Source organism: Grampus griseus (assembly GCF_964374135.1).
Source record: "Grampus griseus genome assembly, chromosome: 9".
In the NCBI taxonomy this organism is placed as follows: Eukaryota; Metazoa; Chordata; class Mammalia; order Artiodactyla; family Delphinidae; genus Grampus; species Grampus griseus.
In genome coordinates, this window is record NC_139003.1 from 43,560,918 (window position 1) to 43,583,062 (window position 22,145).

General features: G+C 35.1%; 1 protein-coding gene across 1 annotated transcript in view; it reads right to left on the reverse strand.

Annotated features, from left to right (window-relative positions):
* The window catches only part of BBS9 (Bardet-Biedl syndrome 9), a 441,327-nt gene that overhangs the window by 257,512 nt on the left and 161,670 nt on the right, over nt 1–22,145 (reverse strand). Inside the window, exons 10-12 of the mRNA XM_082662198.1 lie at nt 11,181–11,362; nt 6,574–6,650; nt 2,170–2,223 (exon numbers count right to left, since the gene is read on the reverse strand). Of these exons, the coding sequence (XP_082518324.1) occupies nt 2,170–2,223; nt 6,574–6,650; nt 11,181–11,362 (313 nt within the window). The remainder of the gene's footprint in view (nt 1–2,169; nt 2,224–6,573; nt 6,651–11,180; nt 11,363–22,145) is intronic.

A 22,145-nucleotide genomic window follows, 5' to 3' on the forward strand; every position in this document is an offset into this window, starting at 1 on the left:
AGGTACAAGATTTCTTTTTGCAATTTGCAGTGTGCTCCTGAATTATTATGTTATGTGTCAGAACAATATCAGTAGATAGATATAAAAGAGATTTCCCTACACAGAAGTCTATAGATCATTCCTGGAACACTACAGGGTTGTTGGGTTTTTTTCTTAAATGATTGATTTCTTGCCACTAATGCTTTTCCAGACTCAGAAGTATTAATGGGATAGAGCCTTTGATTGGACAGGGGGAATGGAGACTGGGAAAAGACCACCCTTGCTACCAGTGGCAAGAATCCAAAAAAATTAGCTTAGGAAACTGTTATAAGATTGGGCTCCCTTCAAATTCTACCAAAGATCCCCACACTTGGGCCACCCGCTGGGTCTAGTATAAGCGAACACAATTGGTAAAGCCTGGTGCCCTGTCAAACTCCTCCAAGGACAGCAACCCATAATCTAAGAAAATATAAAGCCCTGTCCAAGTTTTTACTTAGCAAATCGCCAAGATCCACAACTTTCCCTGGCTCCAAAGTCTGGGCAGTGATAAATATTTTCAGCTTAATAATGTGCTGACTTATTACCACACTTTAATCTAAATGCCTTAAGAGGGTTCTACATTTGAGTTCTAGTTCTAAAATTCTACAATGGCAGGACTAAAAATCTTAACCAAAACCACATCCTTCATATTCTATTTTTTGGGGACTATCAATTTGTCACTACTCTATTTTGTGGCTTCTTCCTTTAATATTTTCTTGCCATAAATACATCCATTTAAAGTTAATACTATGGCAGATAGATGGCTGGAAATTCTTTTCAAACACACACATAATCATACATAGAAGAAAGATATTATTAACATTCATATGATTCCCCAATATATATATAATACAATCAACTGCTTGGTCTACTATGAATGTGATGACACAATTCCTTTAGTATATTTAAATACTAATTTTGTTTCTAGAAAAAAGACCCTTAATCACACTACACATTTAATTAATGGTAGGAATAAGTCATAACAATTTTTGTTATATACATATTGCTATAAATGCAATTACTAGTTTTATATTTGTAGTAAACAATAAAGGCTACCTATTTACTACTCAAGGCTGAGGAAAACTCACAAATGTCAAGTGTTTGGGTTTTTCTTTTTCTTAACTTTTTAACCAAGAAATCTTTTGTTTAATTGAATAAATTTAATGTGTAACATTGTGTACATTTAACGTGTACAGCATGTTACTTTGATACATTTATATATTGCAATATGATTGCCAAGGCAGTGATATTTATCACATTACATAATTATAGTACAATATTATCTATATTCATTATACGGTGTATTAGATCTCTATGGCTTATTTACTACTCATTACAAGTTTGTGCCCTTAAACATCATCACTCTTAACCGCCCCCAATCCCCTGGTAAGCACCATTTTACCCTCTGTTTTTTACAGGCTTAACTTTTTTAGATTCCCACATATAAGTGATATCATACAGGACTTGTTTTTCTCTGTCTGACTTATCTTACTTAGCATAACGTGCTCAAGATCCATCCATGTTGTTGCAAATGGAAGGATATCCTTCCTTCTCATAGTTGAATAATATTCCATTGTGTATATGTACCATATCTTTTTTTATCCATTCATCCATCGATAGGCATTTGGGTTGTTTCCACATCTTGGCTATTTTGTGAATAATACTGCGATAAACATGAGAGTGTATATCTCTCGTGGGAAATACTATTTTCATTTCCTTTGGTTTATAGCCAGAAGTGGAGTTGCTGGGTCATACAGATTTTTTTTTTTAATTTTTTGAGGAACCTCCAATTGATCTCCAAAGTGGTTGGATCAACTTACATTCCCACCAACAATATTTAAGGGCTCCCTTTTCACCACATCCTCACCAGTACCTGTTGTCTCTTGTCTTCTTTATGACAGCCATTCTAAGGTGTGAGGTGATATCTCATGTGGTTTTGATGCACATGTCCCTGATGATCAGTGATGTTGAGCATCTTTTCATGTGTCTGTTGGCCATTTTGATGTTCTCTCTGGTAAATGTTTATTAGTTCTTCTGCCCACCAAGTGTTTGTTTTACATTTCCATAAGCTACTTATAGGGTGACAAGTGGCAGATGTGATGAAATGTGTGATATTGTTTGCACATTACAGTCTAGAACTATGTACAATACCTTCACTGTGACTGAAGGGACAAGGTCAGCTCCCACTTCAACATCAGTAGATTGCTGTAAACACAGAATTGAGAAGAGAAGGAAAGAATAGTTTCAATACTGCACATCAATGAGTAAACACAGTAGGTGTGATACATACTTCTCACCACCAAAAAAAACTATAAAGGATTTATCACTCTGATGGCAGACTAAAAGAGTCAGTGTGGCTTTTTGGATGGCTTCATTAAGAAAGTCACAAGCTAATATTTAAAAACCCACGACTCCAAAAAGGGAAGAAAAGTTCACATATTTTACTATCAAACTACTCTATTGCCAAATGTCCTTAAAAACTGAAACTAATTCTATTTACTCATTCTTTATATTATAGAAAAGAAGACTTCTGTATATTTTCTATATAAACAGTACACCAAGGCAGTCTACCTGAAAAAGAATTCAAAATAATGATAGTAAGGTTGATCCGAAATCTTGGAGATAGAATGGACAATAGAATGGACAAAATGCAAGAATCAGTTAACAAGGACCTAGAAGAACTAAAGATGAAACAAGCAACGATGAACAACACAATAAATGAAATTAAAAGTACTCTAGATGGGATCAATAGCAGAATAACTGAGGCAGAAGAACGGATAAGTGACCTGGAAGATAAAATAGTGGAAATAACTACTGCAGAGCAGAATAAAGAAAAAAGAATGAAAAGAACTGAGGACAGTCTCAGAGACCTCTGGGACAACATTAAACGTACCAACATTCGAATTATAGGGGTTCCAGAAGAAGAAGAGAAAAAGAAAGGGACTGAGAAAATATTTGAAGAGATTATAGTTGAAAACTTCCCTAATATGGGAAAGGAAATAGTTAATCAAGTCCAGGAAGCACAGAGAGTCCCATACAGGATAAATCCAAGGAGAAATACGCCAAGACACATATTAATCAAACTGTCAAAAATTAAATACAAAGAAAACATATTAAAAGCAGCAAGGGAAAAACAACAAATAACACACAAGGGAATCCCCATAAGGTTAACAGCTGATCTTTCAGCAGAAACTCTGCAAGCCAGAAGGGAGTGGCAGGACATATTGAAAGTGTTGAAGGAGAAAAACCTGCAACCAAGATTACTCTACCCAGCAAGGATCTCATTCAGATTTGATGGAGAAATTAAAACCTTTAGAGACAAGCAAAAGCTGAGAGAGTTCAGCACCACCAAACCAGCTCTACAACAACTGCTAAAGGAACTTCTCTAGGCAAGAAACACAAAAGAAGGAAAAGACCTACAATAACAAACCCAAAACAATTAAGAAAATGGGAATGGGAACACACATATCGATAATTACCTTAAATGTAAATGGACTAAATGCTCCCACCAAAAGACACAGATTGGCTGAATGGATACAAAAACAAGACCCATATATTTGCTGTCTACAAGAGACCCGTATGCTAACACATATATATGGAATTTAAGAAAAAAAAAATGTCATGAAAAACCTAGGGGTGAAACAGGAATAAAGACACAGACTTACTAGAGAATGGACTTGAGGCTATGGGGAGGGGGAAGGGTAAACGGTGACAAAGCAATAAAGAGGCATGGACATGTATACACTACCAAACGTAAGGTAGATAGCTAGTGGGAAGCAGCCGCATAGCACAGGGAGATCAGCTCGGTGCTGTGTGACCGCCTGGAGGGGTGGGATAGGGAGGGTGGGAGGGAGGGTGACGCAAGCGGGAAGAGATATGGGAACATATGTATATATATAACTGATTCATTTTGTTGTGAAGCTGAAACTAACATACCATTGTAAAGCAAGTATGCTCCAATAAAGATGTTTAAAAAAAAAAAAAAAAAAAAAAAAACAGTACACCATTCTTTTAGGTTCTTGTATTTTTAGCTTGCCAAAGGTATGTTTTATTCTGATTAATGATATGTATTGATATCTAAGACATGTAACTAATGATATAAAGATTGAGTGGCCTTACATCTAGAAAATAAAACAAAAGTAGGAGTGCATTTTTTTTTCCTAGCGCATATCATAAACTCTTTTACTCTTTGAGCATCAGCCTTGGTTACCTGGTCCTATCTCTTAAAGAATTCAGAATATAATATAATAGAGCAAACATTTCCTTAGAATTTATAACTTTTTTTTAGAGTGGTAGGTTGAGAGGAAAATATGGTCACTCTATAATAGAATAAGATCAAAGCGTACCATATTTTCTAATAATACCCACATGAATTCCTGAGGGAACAATTAAGATCATGAAGTCTCTGTCCAACAATGAATAAATCCATTGTACTTTGTTAACCTATTTGGAATTATTTTACTAAGAAAAATTAAATCACTTCTAAGCAGTGGGGATCACTATGATGTAATGGCCATCAGCATAATTAAGAGTTGGGAGATTCATATTCTATTTATGATTCCATAGGAAACTATATATGAACTTTGATCCAACTTCTCAGTCAAGAAGAGAGGATAGCGATGCTTATCTCTTCTATGAAATCCACCATTCTAACACTAATTATATTATTTTTTGGATGTGTGCTTTCATAACAATGATTGAAAATAAAATATTAAGCCAGGCTTTTTGCTCTAGTATTACCTAAAATCCAGGAAATGTTTTACATTTAGCTGTCGGCAGTTCTGGAAGAGAAACCAACATCTCCTGTTTCCTGCTCTTTTCAATCCATATCTAAACACCTAGATATTTCAGGGACAAAAGTCCTTTGGAAACATGAAATTCCAAGCAGAGAGAAGTAGCTCTACAAAGACAGCATAGCATCACAGCCACCTAAATCGTTGGACTGATGTTTTCCAATGGGATGAATATGATACTCTCAAGAATCTCTTTAGAAAGAAAGAAATAGTAAGAAGGGGAAATGAAGCTGAAAAGAGACATCTAGTTAAGAGGAAAAACCACTCCAGGTTACTGATAGGGAAATATATATTACAATACAGTGCTATTAGGCCTTTCCTCAGAAAGATCAAAAGTTGCTAAAGAACAGAAAGGGAATTTCAATCCAAATAGCCTATGTTTAAGAGAACCTAGAAAAAATTATATAAGTTGCCCAAAGGAAAAAAAGAATCATTTCCAAGGCAAGAAAATGTGTGTACATTTGTCAGCTAACTAAGCAAAAATGTTCCACTCAGACTACACCCTTCAGGTAGAGTGAGAAATGGTGTGTGCTGAATATCCAATGTTTAAACAGTACCTCTACTATGTGACTCAGCTGGGTGAATGTTTCTTTCATATATAGTCCTACTTTTTTTACGTATACCCAACTTACTATACTATGGCAATGTTAATGTTTATCACAACTTGGGTTGGCTGTTTATACTAAGATTAATCTTTGAAAAGCTTATGGAACTACTTACTATATTATGCTGTGATACGTAAATATCAAAGTCATTTCCTAACCAAAAATTATATGACATAAATTCCATACAGAGTAAAAAACAGTGAATTCAATCACTTTCCTAAATTGATCAACTTTGGTACAGATATAGATAAATTTAATATATTTTTCCCAAACTGCAGGCAGTGAGAGAAAACCAACCATAATCTAACAAGTGCGTACAGAAGACTAAACAAAGAGATGGGGTAACGTAACCAAGGACAGTCCTCCTTTCTTGTTTCTCAGCTTTATTAATTCATTTATAGAGCGAATATATACTGAACACCCATTATGTGACTGGCACTAAGGATATGACACTGAAGGAGACAAGTAGAATGCAGGTGGTGGTGGTGGTGGTTGTGGTGGTGATGATCGTGATGATCATTTTAAAAGAATTAAAATGTAATTTTATTATTATAATGATTTGTTAGTTAATTACCATAATTCAACAAAGTGCATTCTATTACTATTCCCATTTTACAGATGAGAACACTGAGACTAAGAAAATTGAATACCTTGCCCTGGGTCACACAGATAGAAATGAGAGAAAAAATAATTCCTGGCCCAACTCTATTCTTAAACTACTTCCCCACCACAACCACCATAATGTATTAAAGACTATAAATTACCAAACCCTGAGCTATGCCTTTCATAAACATTATCTCATTGAACCGTCAACAAAAATCTAGTGGGGTCAGTATTGTTTATCTGGATTAGGATTATCTCAATACTCAGTACTGAAAAAGTTTTTTTAAAAAAGTAGGTAGATTCAGAGTAATGGTGAGAACCTCTTTGACCATTTCCCTTCCCTCCCCCTTTTTTAAGACAGAAATCCTGCCTAAGGAACTTCTTATTACACAAAGAACTCAGAAATGTTTTTTTCTATAAGTAACAAAGCCTAAAACTTATCTTTCCTAAATTTTCTATTTGGAGGCCCAGAATTTAAACCAATACATTTTGATCCCAATTTATCAGAGTCCGCCACTATCACAAACCCTTTGAAAGTCTGCAAATACACCTACAGAAACTGAATCAAAGTTAGGAGAAACCACGGCAGAGACTTTCAGGTCATCTTCTCTCTCGGTCATAGGCCATACACCTGTAATTTTAAGAGAAAAAAATGTATTTACTCATAAAGTAAAACTTGCTGTATATAGTTGTTTTAAGGTTTATCTATACCATACATCAAAAATATACTCACGAGTTGAAAAAAAACTGAGGCATTACAGAATGAGAAGCTTTATGCTAATTCTTTCCCTTCTACATTACTAGAAAGAAAAACTGTCTCTTTTTCCAAAGATATTAGCTAAGATGTGACCCACTGACTGACCAGTGTCAGGAATTTCAATTCCCTATCCTTAGCTACTGGTAGAAGCCAAAAAGAGTACAACTCTTTTGAAGGTAAACTGGCTATAATTATCAAAATGTAAAATTCACCAAAAAAATGTAAAATTCATATACCTTGTGACTTAACAATTCTACTCCCAAACATTTACCCAATACTCATAGACATGCCCAAGGAGTTTCTCTGTTGCTAGTAATTATTAAAAACAAAGCAGCCTAAATCTAAATTATATTTCTATTAATAGAGAAATAGTTAACTAAATTATGGTATATCAATACTGTGCAATGGTACAAAACCCAAAACTCTAAATAAGAGTGCTGTCCATCTTTATATACTGACATGAAAAGAAATCCTAGATATGCTATTGATTTAAAAAAAGCAAGATGTAGTACAATGTCTCTAATACACATGTATTTGTATAAAAACAATTATATAAACAGGAAAATTTTCTCAAAGAATACACAAAAACTTTTAGTAAAGGTTACCTTTAAATAATCTAGTGGAACTAAGACCTGGGGTTTATGCTTTCAGTACTGTCTGAATTATTTTGACCATATTCATTTTCTCTTTACAATTGAAAATTTCACAATTTAAAAAATGTTTATAGTGTATAATGAGGTATTAAGAACAAGTTATAGAGATCCTAAATAAATAAGAAACATAAATAATGCACATACATATGTGTATATATATACATATATATATATGGCAGATTATTGGCTGTCCCCCTAACATCCATTCTTCTCTCCTCCTTCTTTGTGGCAGAACACTAATTCTGTTGAGGCATTCACCTCATCTCAAAGTTATTGAATTGGTCAAATCCCATCATGATGATTTCTCCCCTGACCTTTTGTTGTTTTAGTCGTGATCATGGAGCCTAATCCTGGCACATGTGAGGTGAGGAAAGGTGGGAGTCGGCATGCTGGTACATGCTTCTGGGAAAGCTAGTCCTCCCTAATAAATGGGGACACTTGGGAGAAATATCTCTCTTCTTCCCTGGAAATCATACTTGCACATAATGCCTGGAACTGCTAAAATCACCCTGTGACCCTGAGAGGAAACATCCCCCCACACTGAGGATGGCTGACTGAAAATATAGAAAGCACCTGGATGATGTCACATGAATCAGCTGTCTCACAAAGAGAAGAACCACCTACAATTGCCACCAGGCATTCCCACCAATATTACACTGTTTGGAATAAGAATTTCCACAACTTAGTGAGAGTATAAAAGGCTGCTTGTTGCCCATCCAGTAAAGATTCTTCAGTTCTTCTTTACTAAAGAAGAGTCCAATTTTATCCTAAGTAACAAAGTGCTCAACCAAAATGCTAAATTTCCCAGGCTCTTTTGCAGCTTGGAGTGGCCAGTCAGATATAAGTGGAAGCTGTTCAGGATGTGGCTTCCAGGAAAGATCGTTAAGTGGGCTGACTCAGCTGCAGATGTGAGGGCAGGAGTTCCAGAAGCCATCCTAGACCAACAGAAGACCCTGGGTGAGAAGGAATCAGAGTCCCTGATGACTTTGGAACTGCCAAATCAACCCTGGACTGCCCATTACTGGACTTCTTTTCCATGAGAAAGAAATAAACCTGTGCCTTATTTAAGCCACCCTATTTAGGCATTCTGTTATATGCAGCCAGACATAAACCCGAATAGCACATCTTCCAACAAGGTTACCAAGTACAAATGTTTCTACTACTCAATGGTAGAAGCAACTTAGTTATCCTAGACATATTTCAAATGGGTGAAGACTTTCATTTATACGCCCATGTCTTACTGCTCTCTTTCCCTTCCTGAAGACACAAGTATGCTGTGTGGGAGTCTATCTCAGTATTGTACCCTTTCCTTCATATCCATCCCAAGTAAAGAACATATCAACTGTCTAAATCAATCATAAGGAAACTCTGTTTTTGAAAGTGCCTACTGATAGATGTTGTTGACTACTAGTAACAGAAATGCAAGGCAGGATTCTCACTAATGAGTTGAGTATGAAAAGCTTCAAAATCCATAAGCCATACAGAAATTATTACTATAATTTCATGCTTACAACATACATCCCTCGTATAACTTACACACATAAAATCAGCTTCAAAAATACTTTTATTACAGTAGATAATATATACCATGTGTAAAACAAAATATACTCTTTAAATTGGCTTTACATTTTGCTTCAATTCTTGCTTTGAAGAAATAAAACAAGCTTTAAAGTGCTGAACATAACCCACAAGACTGTGAACTTCTTTTTTGCAAGTTAAAGTCACTGTATTAAAATAGGTGGCATTTAAATGAATAATGAGGTCATCAGAAAGTTCAGAGTTTTAACTTCTCATAATCTTCTGTAATGAAATGATTTGGTGCTTTTATATAATTACAGGTTTTGGGGTTTTTTTTTTGCAGTACATGGGCCTCTCACTGCTGCGGCCTCTCCCGTTGCGGAGAACAGGCTCCGGACGCGCAGGCTCAGCGGCCATGGCTCACGGGCTTAGCTGCTCCGCGGCATGTGGGATCTTCCCGGCCCGGGGCACAAACCTGTGTCCCCTGCATCGGCAGGCAGACTGTCAACCACTGCGCCACCAGGGAAGCCCGATTACAGGCATTTTAATGAACAAATATACCACAATTTTATAAGTGTAGAGAATACTAAATTTTTTCCATATCTAGAAATAAAATATGTTAAAAGTCTCTCTTTTTTAAGAGTCTCGGTTTCTTTTGTTCAAATAAAACCAAATGATGGTGGCAAAGAAGGGGCAGAGAACTTCAAATATTAACTTTGAGGTTATGTAAATAATAAACTTTGCACTCGTCTGTGGGTACATCCCTAGCTTAATTAGCACCTATTTTAAGATACACAGAAGAATCAGGGTAATGACAAGTAAAACAGCCTAACCCTTCTCACCCAAGGGCATCACTATGGCCACCAAAAAATAACTTGTAGCTGTAAGGGATTTACCTGAGAAATGTTTTACATAATCAAGTGTTAATCAAAATATCGCTAGCACATTGTTTATGGAAAGGCCAAAATCTCAAGACACAAAATTTGTAGTGAAAAGCCACATTAAACTTATTTAACCAACTCTGGAAATTTCATGTTTCATATGTATGCCACTCTTCTCCAATTACATTTTTAAGTGACAAAATGAGACTTCTATTCCATTAATCCCAAAACACTAGTATCAAAAATGGAAAAAAATATGCAATATGACACATCCAGTTTTAACTATTCTCTATTTGACATGAGGGTCCTGACAACAAATGGGTTTTTAAATAATTGGAGGTACTTAAAAGACCTAAGTTTCACTTGTTTATTTTCAAAACTTTCTAAGAGAATGTGTAAAACCAAAGCATAATAATTTTATTTTAATATTAATATTTTTAATATATTTTCTAAATTCCTCTGAATGTCTCTTGGTAATATGGGCTCAAAAATACATAAATCTAGGAAAGTGATTGGACCAGGATTAAGATTGGCTCTGTTGTTTTGGTTGGCTTTTGATGCTCTGCTTCTTTTATTATTCCTGCTTGTTTTAACATTTCTTTTAAGTGAAAATAGTCCATATTTTTTCTCATTAAAAAAATACTTTTACCTGACCCTGAGAAGGGAACTTAAAGTAATGCTTTTCACATGTCCAACTCAAACTGCAGGATTGCTGTTTTGTTTCTCCTTTTAATTTACAGTAAAATTATACCCCTGTGAATCCCAAAGTAAGATAATATTGAGTTATACAAAACTCAAGAACTGAAAATATCATCAGCCTCTGAGTCATTAGAAATCAGCATACCACAGGCTACACTCCATTTGGATCGCTAATTAACTACAAACATAAATTATATCACTAGGCTGCAAATGACAACATTTTTAGTAACAAAGTAGTAATTCACATACTGCTTTGGTTTCTTTTAAAATAAGCAACTAAAATTTTTTCAGGGATATTAGAAGTTAATAAATGGTCACTCTAAACCTTAATGTAATTCTAAAGGTCTAAAACCACTATCCAAAGAAATACATGTTCCTTTCTTAGAGTTTAAAGAAAAAAACTCAGCACTGTCCCTGAAACACACTAACAAAAGTATTACCTTAAATAGGACATATTTTTCAGAAGCTATAAAATACAAATTAAGCACAAAGACTAGTGTGTTAAAGAGCAATGCTGTTTTTACAAAAATGAGTTTAATTAAGCCTGGGGGAGAAAATCAACTAATATGTACAAAACATTATCCATATACAAAATAATATAAATTTTACAATGAATACTAAAATCAAATAATAAAAAGCTGCAAATGAAATACCTTGTGATTTGTTAACATCTTTGATGATTTTCTGAAGTTCTTTCAATTCTACATCAAGTTCATCATAGTTTAGTTCTCTAGATTCAACTTTTGGAGCTTGGAACAAAGAAGGGTCTGTCCCCAGGTATGAACACTGCAAGTGACCATCATCACTCAGAGTGACTATCACTCCCTTTAAATCACTACAAAAAGGAAGAGAAAATGAGACATAATTAAAATTTTTGGTGGATTTAGATTTAATCTAGACCAACTAGATTTTCATTCGATTCAGCTTCAACATACCATTAAGAAGATGACTATATAACGTATCTATTTCTAAAGTTTTACATCAAGGACTCAATTTAAATGTTTCAAACATGATTTATATTTACAGAAATATAACAATTATTATTAAAGCTTCCACTTTTGGGGACATAACTATGTGGCAACTCATGCTCTAAGAGCTTTTCAAGGTCTTACTTGTATCATTCAATCCTCACTGCACCTCCCACTTGGCAGATTCATAATAAGCAGTGAACAACACGTAGGAGCTACAATGGATCAAGAGCTAGGCTCCTGGCTGGCTGAAGACTAGGGCTGAGGCACAGGAGGGAAGATGGGACAATCCAGGGCAATGGGAAGGTTAGTGGAGGAAGCCCTATGAGGCCTTGAAGAGAAATGTGCCCACTGCTCTTTTCCTTTTCCTTCTCTCTACCCTTGGGACATGCTTCCCCTCCCTCCCCAGGTCCACTCACCATAGCTTTCTTCACACACACTCCTATTCAAGTAGCTCTCTGGTCTGTTCTCTCTTTCCCTTCACTCTTAGATAGAAGTATCCCATTTTCTCATTTAGTAGCTCTTTCTCCATCACTCTTCTCATCCTGATTATCTCTTTTCCTCCCCATCCTTTCACTCTTCCTTCCCTCTTAGGCTCCCTCATCTCTGTTATTCTCTAGAAATAGCCATAATATATAAATTATAGATAACCTTAGCATAAATGCTTAAAAATAAAAGTTGTACATTTCCCTGAACTTGCTATAAAAAGTAGTTGAGATGAACACTATTGGCTTCCTCCCTACCTTGCCCAGAGGGAAAAAAATTCAATATTGCCATAAGTCATTTTGAACTGATATAAAATGAATTTGTTTTAGATTTGTTTGTTGTGTTTTCTATTGGTCTGTGATTTAAAAAAAAAAAATAAAAAACAAGTTTTCCAACACTTTTCTAAAGGTTAAATATTAGTCAAAAACAACAGAAAACTTGAGAGAGAAAAGAACTTGAAAAGAAGTGTTGCTATTTATCTGAAGAAAAGGAGTTAAGGTATATGAGTCTAGGACTCATTCACAACAAATAAGAATTTTTAAAACTCCCCAACTTTGGGTCATGGCAAGTGGTCAGCTCATTAATCTAAAAGCTCAACTTGATTGACAGTAAATACTACCATTGCTCAATCCTTCCCATAAGGTGGCCACCAGCAACCACTTCCCCACCTGCCTTTAACACAATATTCCTGTACATACTTTCTCCAGGATATATACATAATTCTGTAATGTGACTTCAGAAAAATAAAAAATAGATTGTTATCACTGATTTGATAGCTAAAAAACTAGCTAAAAACTAAAAAGGGGACTTGGGTTCTAGCTCTGACTCTGCTCTATGTAGCTGAGTCAACTTGGAGAAGTCTTCCTAAATGCTTTATGTCTAAAATGAGAGGGTGAAACGAGATGATCCTCAAAGGTCTTTAAGTTTAACAAACTGGTTCCATCAAAACAGCTCAGAAAATAAATATTCCCAAATAAAATTATTTTCCTAAAATAAAATGTTTTCACCCCTGTAGTATCTCTGGGCCTGACCCTTTCCTTGCAGGCAACTGAAGCCACTTAGTGGCCATGGAAATCCCAACTTCCAGCTCTGACAAGCCCATTTCAAGAGGGCAAACCTCTGTCCCTATTGAGTTAGTTGTGACTGTAGTCTGTTCCCCATTCCACCCAGACCTACTAAAGTCTGAGAACACAGTAAGTCCTAAGGAAACGCTAGGAAACTAAAAGGCAGAGCTTCTCAGACAATGTGGTGATCATCAGTTCTTTGAATCCAAAAGTGTATTTCCATTTTATCTTCCCCCTTTGAGTGATCCATTATAAAGGAAACCTAGCATGAGACATTACAAATATACCTCACTATCCAAATTTATTTGGTCTTTGAACTGGATAGCTTATTACAGAATCAGTTTCATCCCACTGTTTTAGATGGCAAATAGCAACAATTTAGATACAGGGATTTATCTAAAAATTTATCTGAACCTATTAAGTTGTTGAGTTCAGATAGAGAGAGTTTGAATAGTAGTGTATACACATATTTCTTCAGTGTCTCAAAAAGAAAAAAATCTTTACTGGTGTTTTGAGATGTCCAAACAGAAAAGGGAGAAGCCAGGGTCTTTACCCACTCAAAGAGCTTAACAAGCATCACCAGAATGTCTTAACACTAAATTCCAAAACTTAAGCAATTTACTTTTTTCTTATCAATGGTATTAGAGCCATTACCTACAATTTAGATCAAATAACAGAAATTTAGAATAGCTGAATTCATTTAACATTGCATGTTTTATTCCACAGGAACACTAACACAAGCTCTAAAAATTTTAGAATAAATCAGTGAAATTTCTGTCTAAAACATCTATGATGGAAAAAGTACTTTGACACAGGTCTAGACCACTACTTAATATATAAGTAATGTCACCACTCGGTATCTTAAATGAAAAGGAAAATTTTTAAATATATATATATATATAAATATATATATTGTTCCTAAAGTTAAGCCCAACTTAAGTATAAAGTCCAATTTAAGTATAAAAGAAGAACACAATCAAGATTTTTTTAATCTTTCTACTTAAAGAACATTTTTAAAACAATATTGTCCATGTGAGTTAATGTGTAAAATTTTCTGAGTGATAGAATTTTATGTTAGGAGAAGCCATCAAGTAAATCAAGTATTGTGTGCCTTATTACTTACTTACATCCTTAAACACTTTCAAAATGAAGGTCTCTAGATTACTCTGGTCCTTGAAATACATCAGCTAAACCAAGGAACCAGAATAATGTATTTTATGAGGACTCAAGGTCAAAGATGTTATATTGCTAGGACACACAATAATTTTGTGATTTTAGCAATGGGGCATGAAATTAAACAATAGAGTTAGCTCAAGAATCTAAGGGTAATTGTTTCTTCACTCAGTAAACAGATCCTGGCCTTAACAACACATTCAAACAAAATTCCAGATGGATTTTAAAAGTTAAATTAAAAAATATGAAACTACAAAAATATTTATCTGCCCTTGGGATGGAAAGAACTTTTGCTGCAATAAAGCAATAGAGGACAAAGCAAAGGATCTCTAAGTTAAACCACAAAAAAATTTTAAACTTGTTCTATGCTTTAAAAATACATTACAGTAAAAAGAACAAACTGGGAAAACCTTGGCAACCAACATAAATATATGATTTAAGTTGAATCATATGAAGTTGTGGATATTCAACTGTTTTTGACCTATAAAAACAATTTTGTAGTTTCCTCTACTATGTAAAGAACTCTTACAAGTCAATGAAAATGAATATATCCCAAAAGAAAAAGGTCAAAGAAAATGTACAATTCACTTGAATCAGCAACTTAAAGGTTAATCTATGGAATTAAAACTTTTATGTAGTTCTCTTTTTCTGACAAGGCCAATCTATAAAATGAGTAACTTGAAAGTATTTGAAATACAGCTCAAAAGATAAAAAATGAACAGTTTCTTTTGCTAATACAATAAAACAAATGAATAATAGCTTTAAAAACAAATGAAGGGCTTCCCTGGTGGCGCAGTGGTTGAGAGTCCGCCTGCCGACGCAGGGGACGCGGGTTTGTGCTCCGGTCCGGGAGGATCCCGCATGCCTCGGAGCGGCTGGGCCCGTGGGCCATGGCCGCTGGGCCTGCGCGTCCGGAGCCTGTGCTCCACAACGGGAGAGGCCACAGCAGTGAGAGGCCCGCGTACAGCAAAAAAAAAAAACAAAAAAACAAACGAAAAGAACATGCACTGAATCTAACGGTTCTTGTCCAGCTGCACTTTATGCAAAATAAAAATATTTTAAATTATCAAATCATCAAAGTCTGGTTTTTATTATGATATACAGATATCAAAGAAATCTTAAAAACTTAAATTTTGGATTCTTTCATGCCTTTACCAAAATAATACTGAAACAGAAAACAAAAAGTAGGAAGGTGCATGATTTTCATCTAGTCTCTTTTTTATTTACTATCTGCCTCTCATTTCTCTACTATATTTAATTTGCTCATCATTCATTCACTCATTCATTCATTCATCAAATATTTTCAAACACCTGTTATATGCAGGATGCCATTTGAAGTGCTATAGAGCATACACAGATAAAATCAGAAATTAGCTGGAAAAGATTGCAACCCTGTAAAAGAATAAGACATGCACCTCGATAAGTATGCATGGGGTGGAAAACATAAGAGCTATAAGACAAGTATAAAGTACTTTAGTGTTCAGAAGTAGGAATGTCATTTCTAGCCAAGGGGATCAGGGAAATTTTGATGGAGGAAATAAAAGCTTAAACTGGACACTGAAATTCAGTCTATTCTTCAGATTATTTCTGAAATCTGAATTAACTCACGTGTGATTTGTAAGCAAGGAAATGATGTCAATAGAACTTTGAAGTTGGTTCATACTCTTTTACCCATCACCTGAACTTTTTGAACCTCCAAGTAGTAGCAGAAAAATATAGTACATGGCTATATACAAAGCACCATTATTCCACTGTTCTTTTTGGCTCAGTTTGCAAATATGTCCTGGATTGAAAGTGCTTCTTACATGGTTCTCATGTTCAGTTTGTCTTTTTTCCTCAACGCTTCCTTCATGCTACCATCATCTTTCTATTTAAAAGTAAAGTCCTATTTTAATATGACTGTTACTTGGGTTTGGCTTGTTTGTTTGGTTGATTAGTTTCTTGGTTGGTTGGTTCGCTTTGCTTTGCTTTTTTGGTGCTCCAATCACAGCTGTATAAATTTTAAGTGATCTGCCCCACGACAATTTATTTTGCTTGTTTGTTTGTTTTTTACTTGACATATAGTTGATTTACAATGCTGTGCCAATCTCTGCTGTATAGCAAAGTGACTCAGTTTTACATGTATAGACATTCTTTTTTTTAATATTCTTTTCCATATGGTTTATCCCAGAAGATTGGATATAGTTCCCTGTGCTATACCATAGGACCTTGTTGTTTATACATTCTAAATGTGGCAATTTATTTTTAAAGACTTCTTACTGTTAACTTGTAATTTATTACATTATAACATAAATATCTGTAGTATTTGAGCCTTTGGGATTTGGAGAACAGGTGTGAAGAACATTCAGCATGGAGAACATGAGAGAAGAAGAGGGAGAAAAGTTTAGACTATGTATGAGAAAGAACAAGCAACCTGGATACAACATTCATTGAATAAAAAAAAAAAGAGGAAAGAGACTTGGGAATAAAGCCATCTAAAGACCTTAAGCTTTAATCTATGTAATTGTGGAACCAGTAAAGACTTTTGAGCTAGTGAGTGACATGAACAAAATATGCTTTAAAAAGATGTACCCTAAAAGACTCAATATAGTTTAAAATGTTGATTCTCACCAAAATGATTCATAATGTAACACAATCCAAATGAAAATCCCAGAAAGCTTTTTTTTGTAGAAACTAACAAGCTGATTTCCACATTTCTATGGAAGTGCCAAAAAAAATACCTAGAATGGCAAAACAATCTTGAAAAAAAGAATAGAGATGGAGGGCTTTCATAAACTGACTTCAAGACACACTATAAATCTATAGTAATTGAGGAAAAGGACTTGTGTCCTCTGCATATAAAGAACTACTATAACAAATGACCAAGACACACATACACACACACACACACACACACACACACACACATGCATACAAAATTCAACTGGGCAAGACTTGCATAGATATTTCACAGAGTAAAGTATAAAAACTGTCAACAAGCTAAGAAAAAATGCTCAATATTATTAGTCATTAGGGAAATGCAAATTAAAATCACAATTCGCTACCACCACACATACATCAGAATGTCTAAATTTAAAAGACTGACTGCATTAAATGCTGGAGAGGACGTGGAGCAACCAAAACTCTTATATATCACTGGTGGGAGTGTAAAATGGTTTAACCAATGTGCAAAAAAGTTTGGCAGTTTCTCATTAGACTAAACATATACCAACCCTCTAACCCAGCAATTTTACTCCTAGTTAGTTATCTAAAATAAATGAAAACATATGTCCACAAAAAGGCTCATACATAAAATGAGATAAACAAGTTATGATACATTCATTGAATGGAACATTACTCAGCAGCAAAAAATAAACCAACACTGGTACATGCAACAACAAAAAATGAATGTTGAAAAACATTATGCTGAAAAAAATGACAGACATAAAAAGTACATACTGTGTGATATCATTTATATGAAGTTCTAGAACAGGCAACACAAATCTATTATGAAAAAAATATGAACAGTTGTTACTTGGAAGCAGGGGAGAAGGGGATTATTAACTGGAAAGGGACACAGGGAAAATTTCTGTGATGGAAATGTTCTATAACTTGAGAGAACTATGGGTTACACAGGTGTGTATCCGTTTGTCAAAACTGTACAGTTAAGGTTTGTGATTCTCAATGTATATAAATTTTACCTTTAAAAAAGGAATTAAAAAATAGGGTAGGCAGAGGGGTAGAAAAAGCCAGCATGCCAGAACACTGATAAGTGCTGAAGCTGAGCACTGGCTACAAGGGAGTTCGTGATGCCATCCACTTACTTTGAATATATTTAAACTTTTCCATGATACAAAAATTGGGGGTTCAAAAAGAAGCAAATAAAGTGTATACATACTACACAAATACATATAAAGTGATACCATCAACACAAAATACTTTTAGTGATAACGTATAAAATCTACCTTGACATGAGCTGGGACCTGCCTCACATTTTAGCACCCATTCCCACCCTTATTCACACATGTATAAACAGACACACAGAACTTTTAAGTGTGTGTGTGTGTGTGTGTGTGTGTGTGTGTGTGAAATAGAGAGAGATGATTTATGTGAATACTTGGTATTTTTAAGTACTTTGTTGACATATAGCTACTTAAATGAAGCAACAATTCCACAGCAACTGATTCACTGGTAAAAAAACAACTAACAAGCCAATGCGTGGGCCCATCAATGTTACCCTTTCCCCCCCAAATAATTAAAGGCATCATTATTTTTTGATGCTAACACTGACTCCTCTTTTAAAAAGTATCTCTTCCACAGAGATACTACTTACTTACTACCTTCAAATAAAATAGACCACTTTACTATACCCACTAAATAATACTTATATAATAGCACCTACAAAATGTTATAGCATTTCTTTAAATTTTTGCATGTTAGTCACCTTTAACCAGGCTGTTAATTCCCTCAGGGCAGGAATTATGTGACACTGAATTTGTGTCCCTCAATGCCAGACACAATGACTTCATCTATATGAAATTTTCCAAAAGAATTCAAAATTCACCTCTAATACTAAGTCATAAGCAAATACAAAAATGCCACAACATTCCATATACCAATCAATAATTATAGACTAACAAGTAAATCTAGAATTTACTGTAATTGTCCATAATACTTTAAATGGAACCCTTTAGATCAATATAGGATAAACCCAACTTTATTTACAGTTATCTAATGTCCCTTCCTTATTCCTTCTAATCATCAAATAATAAGACAATGCCAAAAGGAGTGGGAAGATAAGAATATGCAGGTGGTAGTTCTAACCTGGCACTGAGCCTTGAACGTATGAATGCCAAGAAAGCTAGTATGCAAATATAGTCTCTCCCAAGGAAAATAAGAACTTTTTCTAAAGTAAAAGTTCAAAGCAATGAATCTTTCCATAAATAAAACTAGATGTGGGAGTCCTTCCCTGATGCATGAAAGAAGACATGATTTGGTGCCATAATTTTCTAGTGTATTAATTTTCTAGTGTATTAAGCCCTTGCCGGAATTAAGTCAGGCATTAAGGCAACCACCTGTGTATTTTTAGCTCTTATGTGTTGAGGATTTACTTTTGCAATTTTTAAAAATAATTAGGCCTTGTTTGCCCTTCTCTGTATGACCATCTCTCAGGTAAAGCTTCATATCAATACCTTTTGACATACATAGTTCGTACGGAATACAAAATCTGGGAGCCAGGAAGAATCAAGCATAGAATCTAAGTTTCCTGATGCACAGTGAAGTATATTTTTGCCCACCATTCCATGTTGACTTCCCAAGAATGGAAAATTTAAAACAATTTTTAAGGTGTAATTTGAGGTTTGTGTAAATGGTTTTTAGTTATTATTGCTATCCACAATTAGCCTCAATAATCAAGAGCTGGATTATTTAATACGAGAGACATGGTAATTAGAATGCCCAAGAAAACGACAAGTAAAATGGGGGAGCCAAGGCCAGAGTACAAACATATCATAGTAAAAATAGCTCTGCCAAAAGAAGTTGTCACAGCAAATTGCAGAAATTACAGAGGCTGTAGTTGGGTAGACTGAACAAAATACCGTTTGTAGTAAAGAAATTTCTAAGCATCAAAAACTCAGACATGAGCTTGCTCTTTCAAACCTCTCTTATTAGACTTACTAGAAAGTCACACAAGACTGCTAAATCTGGCTAATTATGTTCACAAGACTGAACAGGTAAATTGCTAACCAGAAAAAAAAAGAAAAGATATAACTTCTAGAAGTGCCTATTTTGTACTGGGGAAGCAAAATACATTTATAAGGACTTAACTCTAACCTCTTTCATTATTGAAAATTATGTGTTTATTTAGAACTTACTGTATCCAGGCATCATTCTAGATGTTATAGATAGATAGGCAGGTTACACTGGTCATTTTCCTCAAAGAACTTAAAGGACAGTGGCCATTACAGATATGTAAATCAAACAAGAATGTATGAGATGTATGAAGCATGCTCTGATGAATGATGGATGTAAGCAAGGGAACCAATAAAAACAAAGTGAAAGAATATCAAAATCAGACAGTGAGCAGAGAGAATGCTTTCTAGAGGAGATAACACAAGCAGGAATTGGAGAAGAGAAGGAGCAGGGTATTCCAGCAAAGCATTTTCCTTAAAGGGGACACACACACACACACACACACACACACACACACACACACACACACACACACACACACACACACACACACACACACACACACACACACACACACACACCCTGCATAGAGTACACGGCGTTCAGGAGGTGTTTTACCAAAGCCAGAACCAAATAGATATTCAACAAATATCTATGTGAGTATCAAAGATGTGTCAGAGATTGTTCTCAAATTGAGTACCAGTGAAGAAACAACACAAAAATCTCTGTCCTCCAGGAGCTCACATTCTGGTAAGGAGAGGAAAAACAATGAACAAAAGAGATAAATATATAGCAAGTTCAAAGGTGACAGGCGCTATGAAGAAAAAGTAAGCAGGTAAAGTAAGCCTCAAATTGGACCTAGAAAGAAAGACATGAGTTGCATAGGCTGGGGAGGGCATTCCAGAACAGTGGAACAGCATTAAGTATCAAGATACACCTGTTTCCATCAGCCAGAAAGTCTATTTCTCCCCAAGGGGATTCATATGGAAAAGTGGGGGTGATAAAAATTAAAGATGATAAAAATACAAAGGCTTTGAATGCCCTGCAAAGAATTGTAGACCTTACACCACAAGCAATAGGAAACCACTGAAAGATCCCAATGGAGGAGAAACAATAAATTTTCTCAGTACTCCTCAATTTCATGTAGTATTTGACAGAACTGATCATGTCCCTCCCATTCACTCATTCCATAGGCACTCACTGTGCGGCTACATGATACTGTGTTAAAAACAATACTTTTAAATTAATACTATATTACATGTCATAAAAGGTTACAGAGGTGTGGTTCATCTCTGGTCACTAAGGAAGATAGGTGCTTATATTCCATTCTAGATAACACAAGACCCTATGTGCTAAGTAATATAATGAATGAACAAAGTTCAATAGTAACATAGAAAAGGACACTATAAAATGTTAATATTATGAAACCAAGAAAGGCTTCATGGAGAATTTGAAAAACAAATAGGATGTAAACAAAAGGAGATGGACAGAAAAAAGTATTTCAGGTGGAGAATTTTAGAGAGACACAATCATATGTCATCTCAAGTGCAGTATGGCAAGAAATCGTAAGAGCTTTTCTGCATCAGAGTTAATTCACAAAAAATTCAAATCTTTCTGGGCCACATTACTTTTCTTCCAAAATTAAAATAGCTTTTATCATAATATACCCTGTGGGGAAAAGTGTATTTCTTACTATTTAGATTAACATTATTTTTTTTGTTGTTTTGTTTTTCTGGGTTTTTGGGGGGGTTTTTTTAGATTAACATTCTATTGAAGAATGTCAGTGGGAAAAAATAATGACCACTATTTTAAGCAATTAAAATGTTAACATCAATACACAGATATTTTTAGGAGAAAAATCAAGGCAGCTTTCAAACACATCATGCAGTAAACAAGGCAGGTAAGTGAAAAGTGTCTGTAAATACAAATGGGCCAGACTATGACAGATCTTGAAGGCTGTGAGCACTCTCTTTTAAGTAAAGCAATAACAGAATTAGACAACATTTTAGAAATGGGACCTTTTTTAAATGCAAGTCTAATCACACCATTCCCTGGATCAGAAACCTCCAGTGATTTTTCATTTAAAAATCAAAATCCTGGGACTTCCCTGGTGGTCCAACGGTTAAAACTCTGTGCTCCCAATGCACGGGGTCCGGGTTTGTTCTCTGGTCAGGGAACTAGATCCCACATGCTGCAACGAAGATCTCGCATGTGGCAACGAAGATCCGCGTGCCACAACTAAGATTGGGCGCAGCCA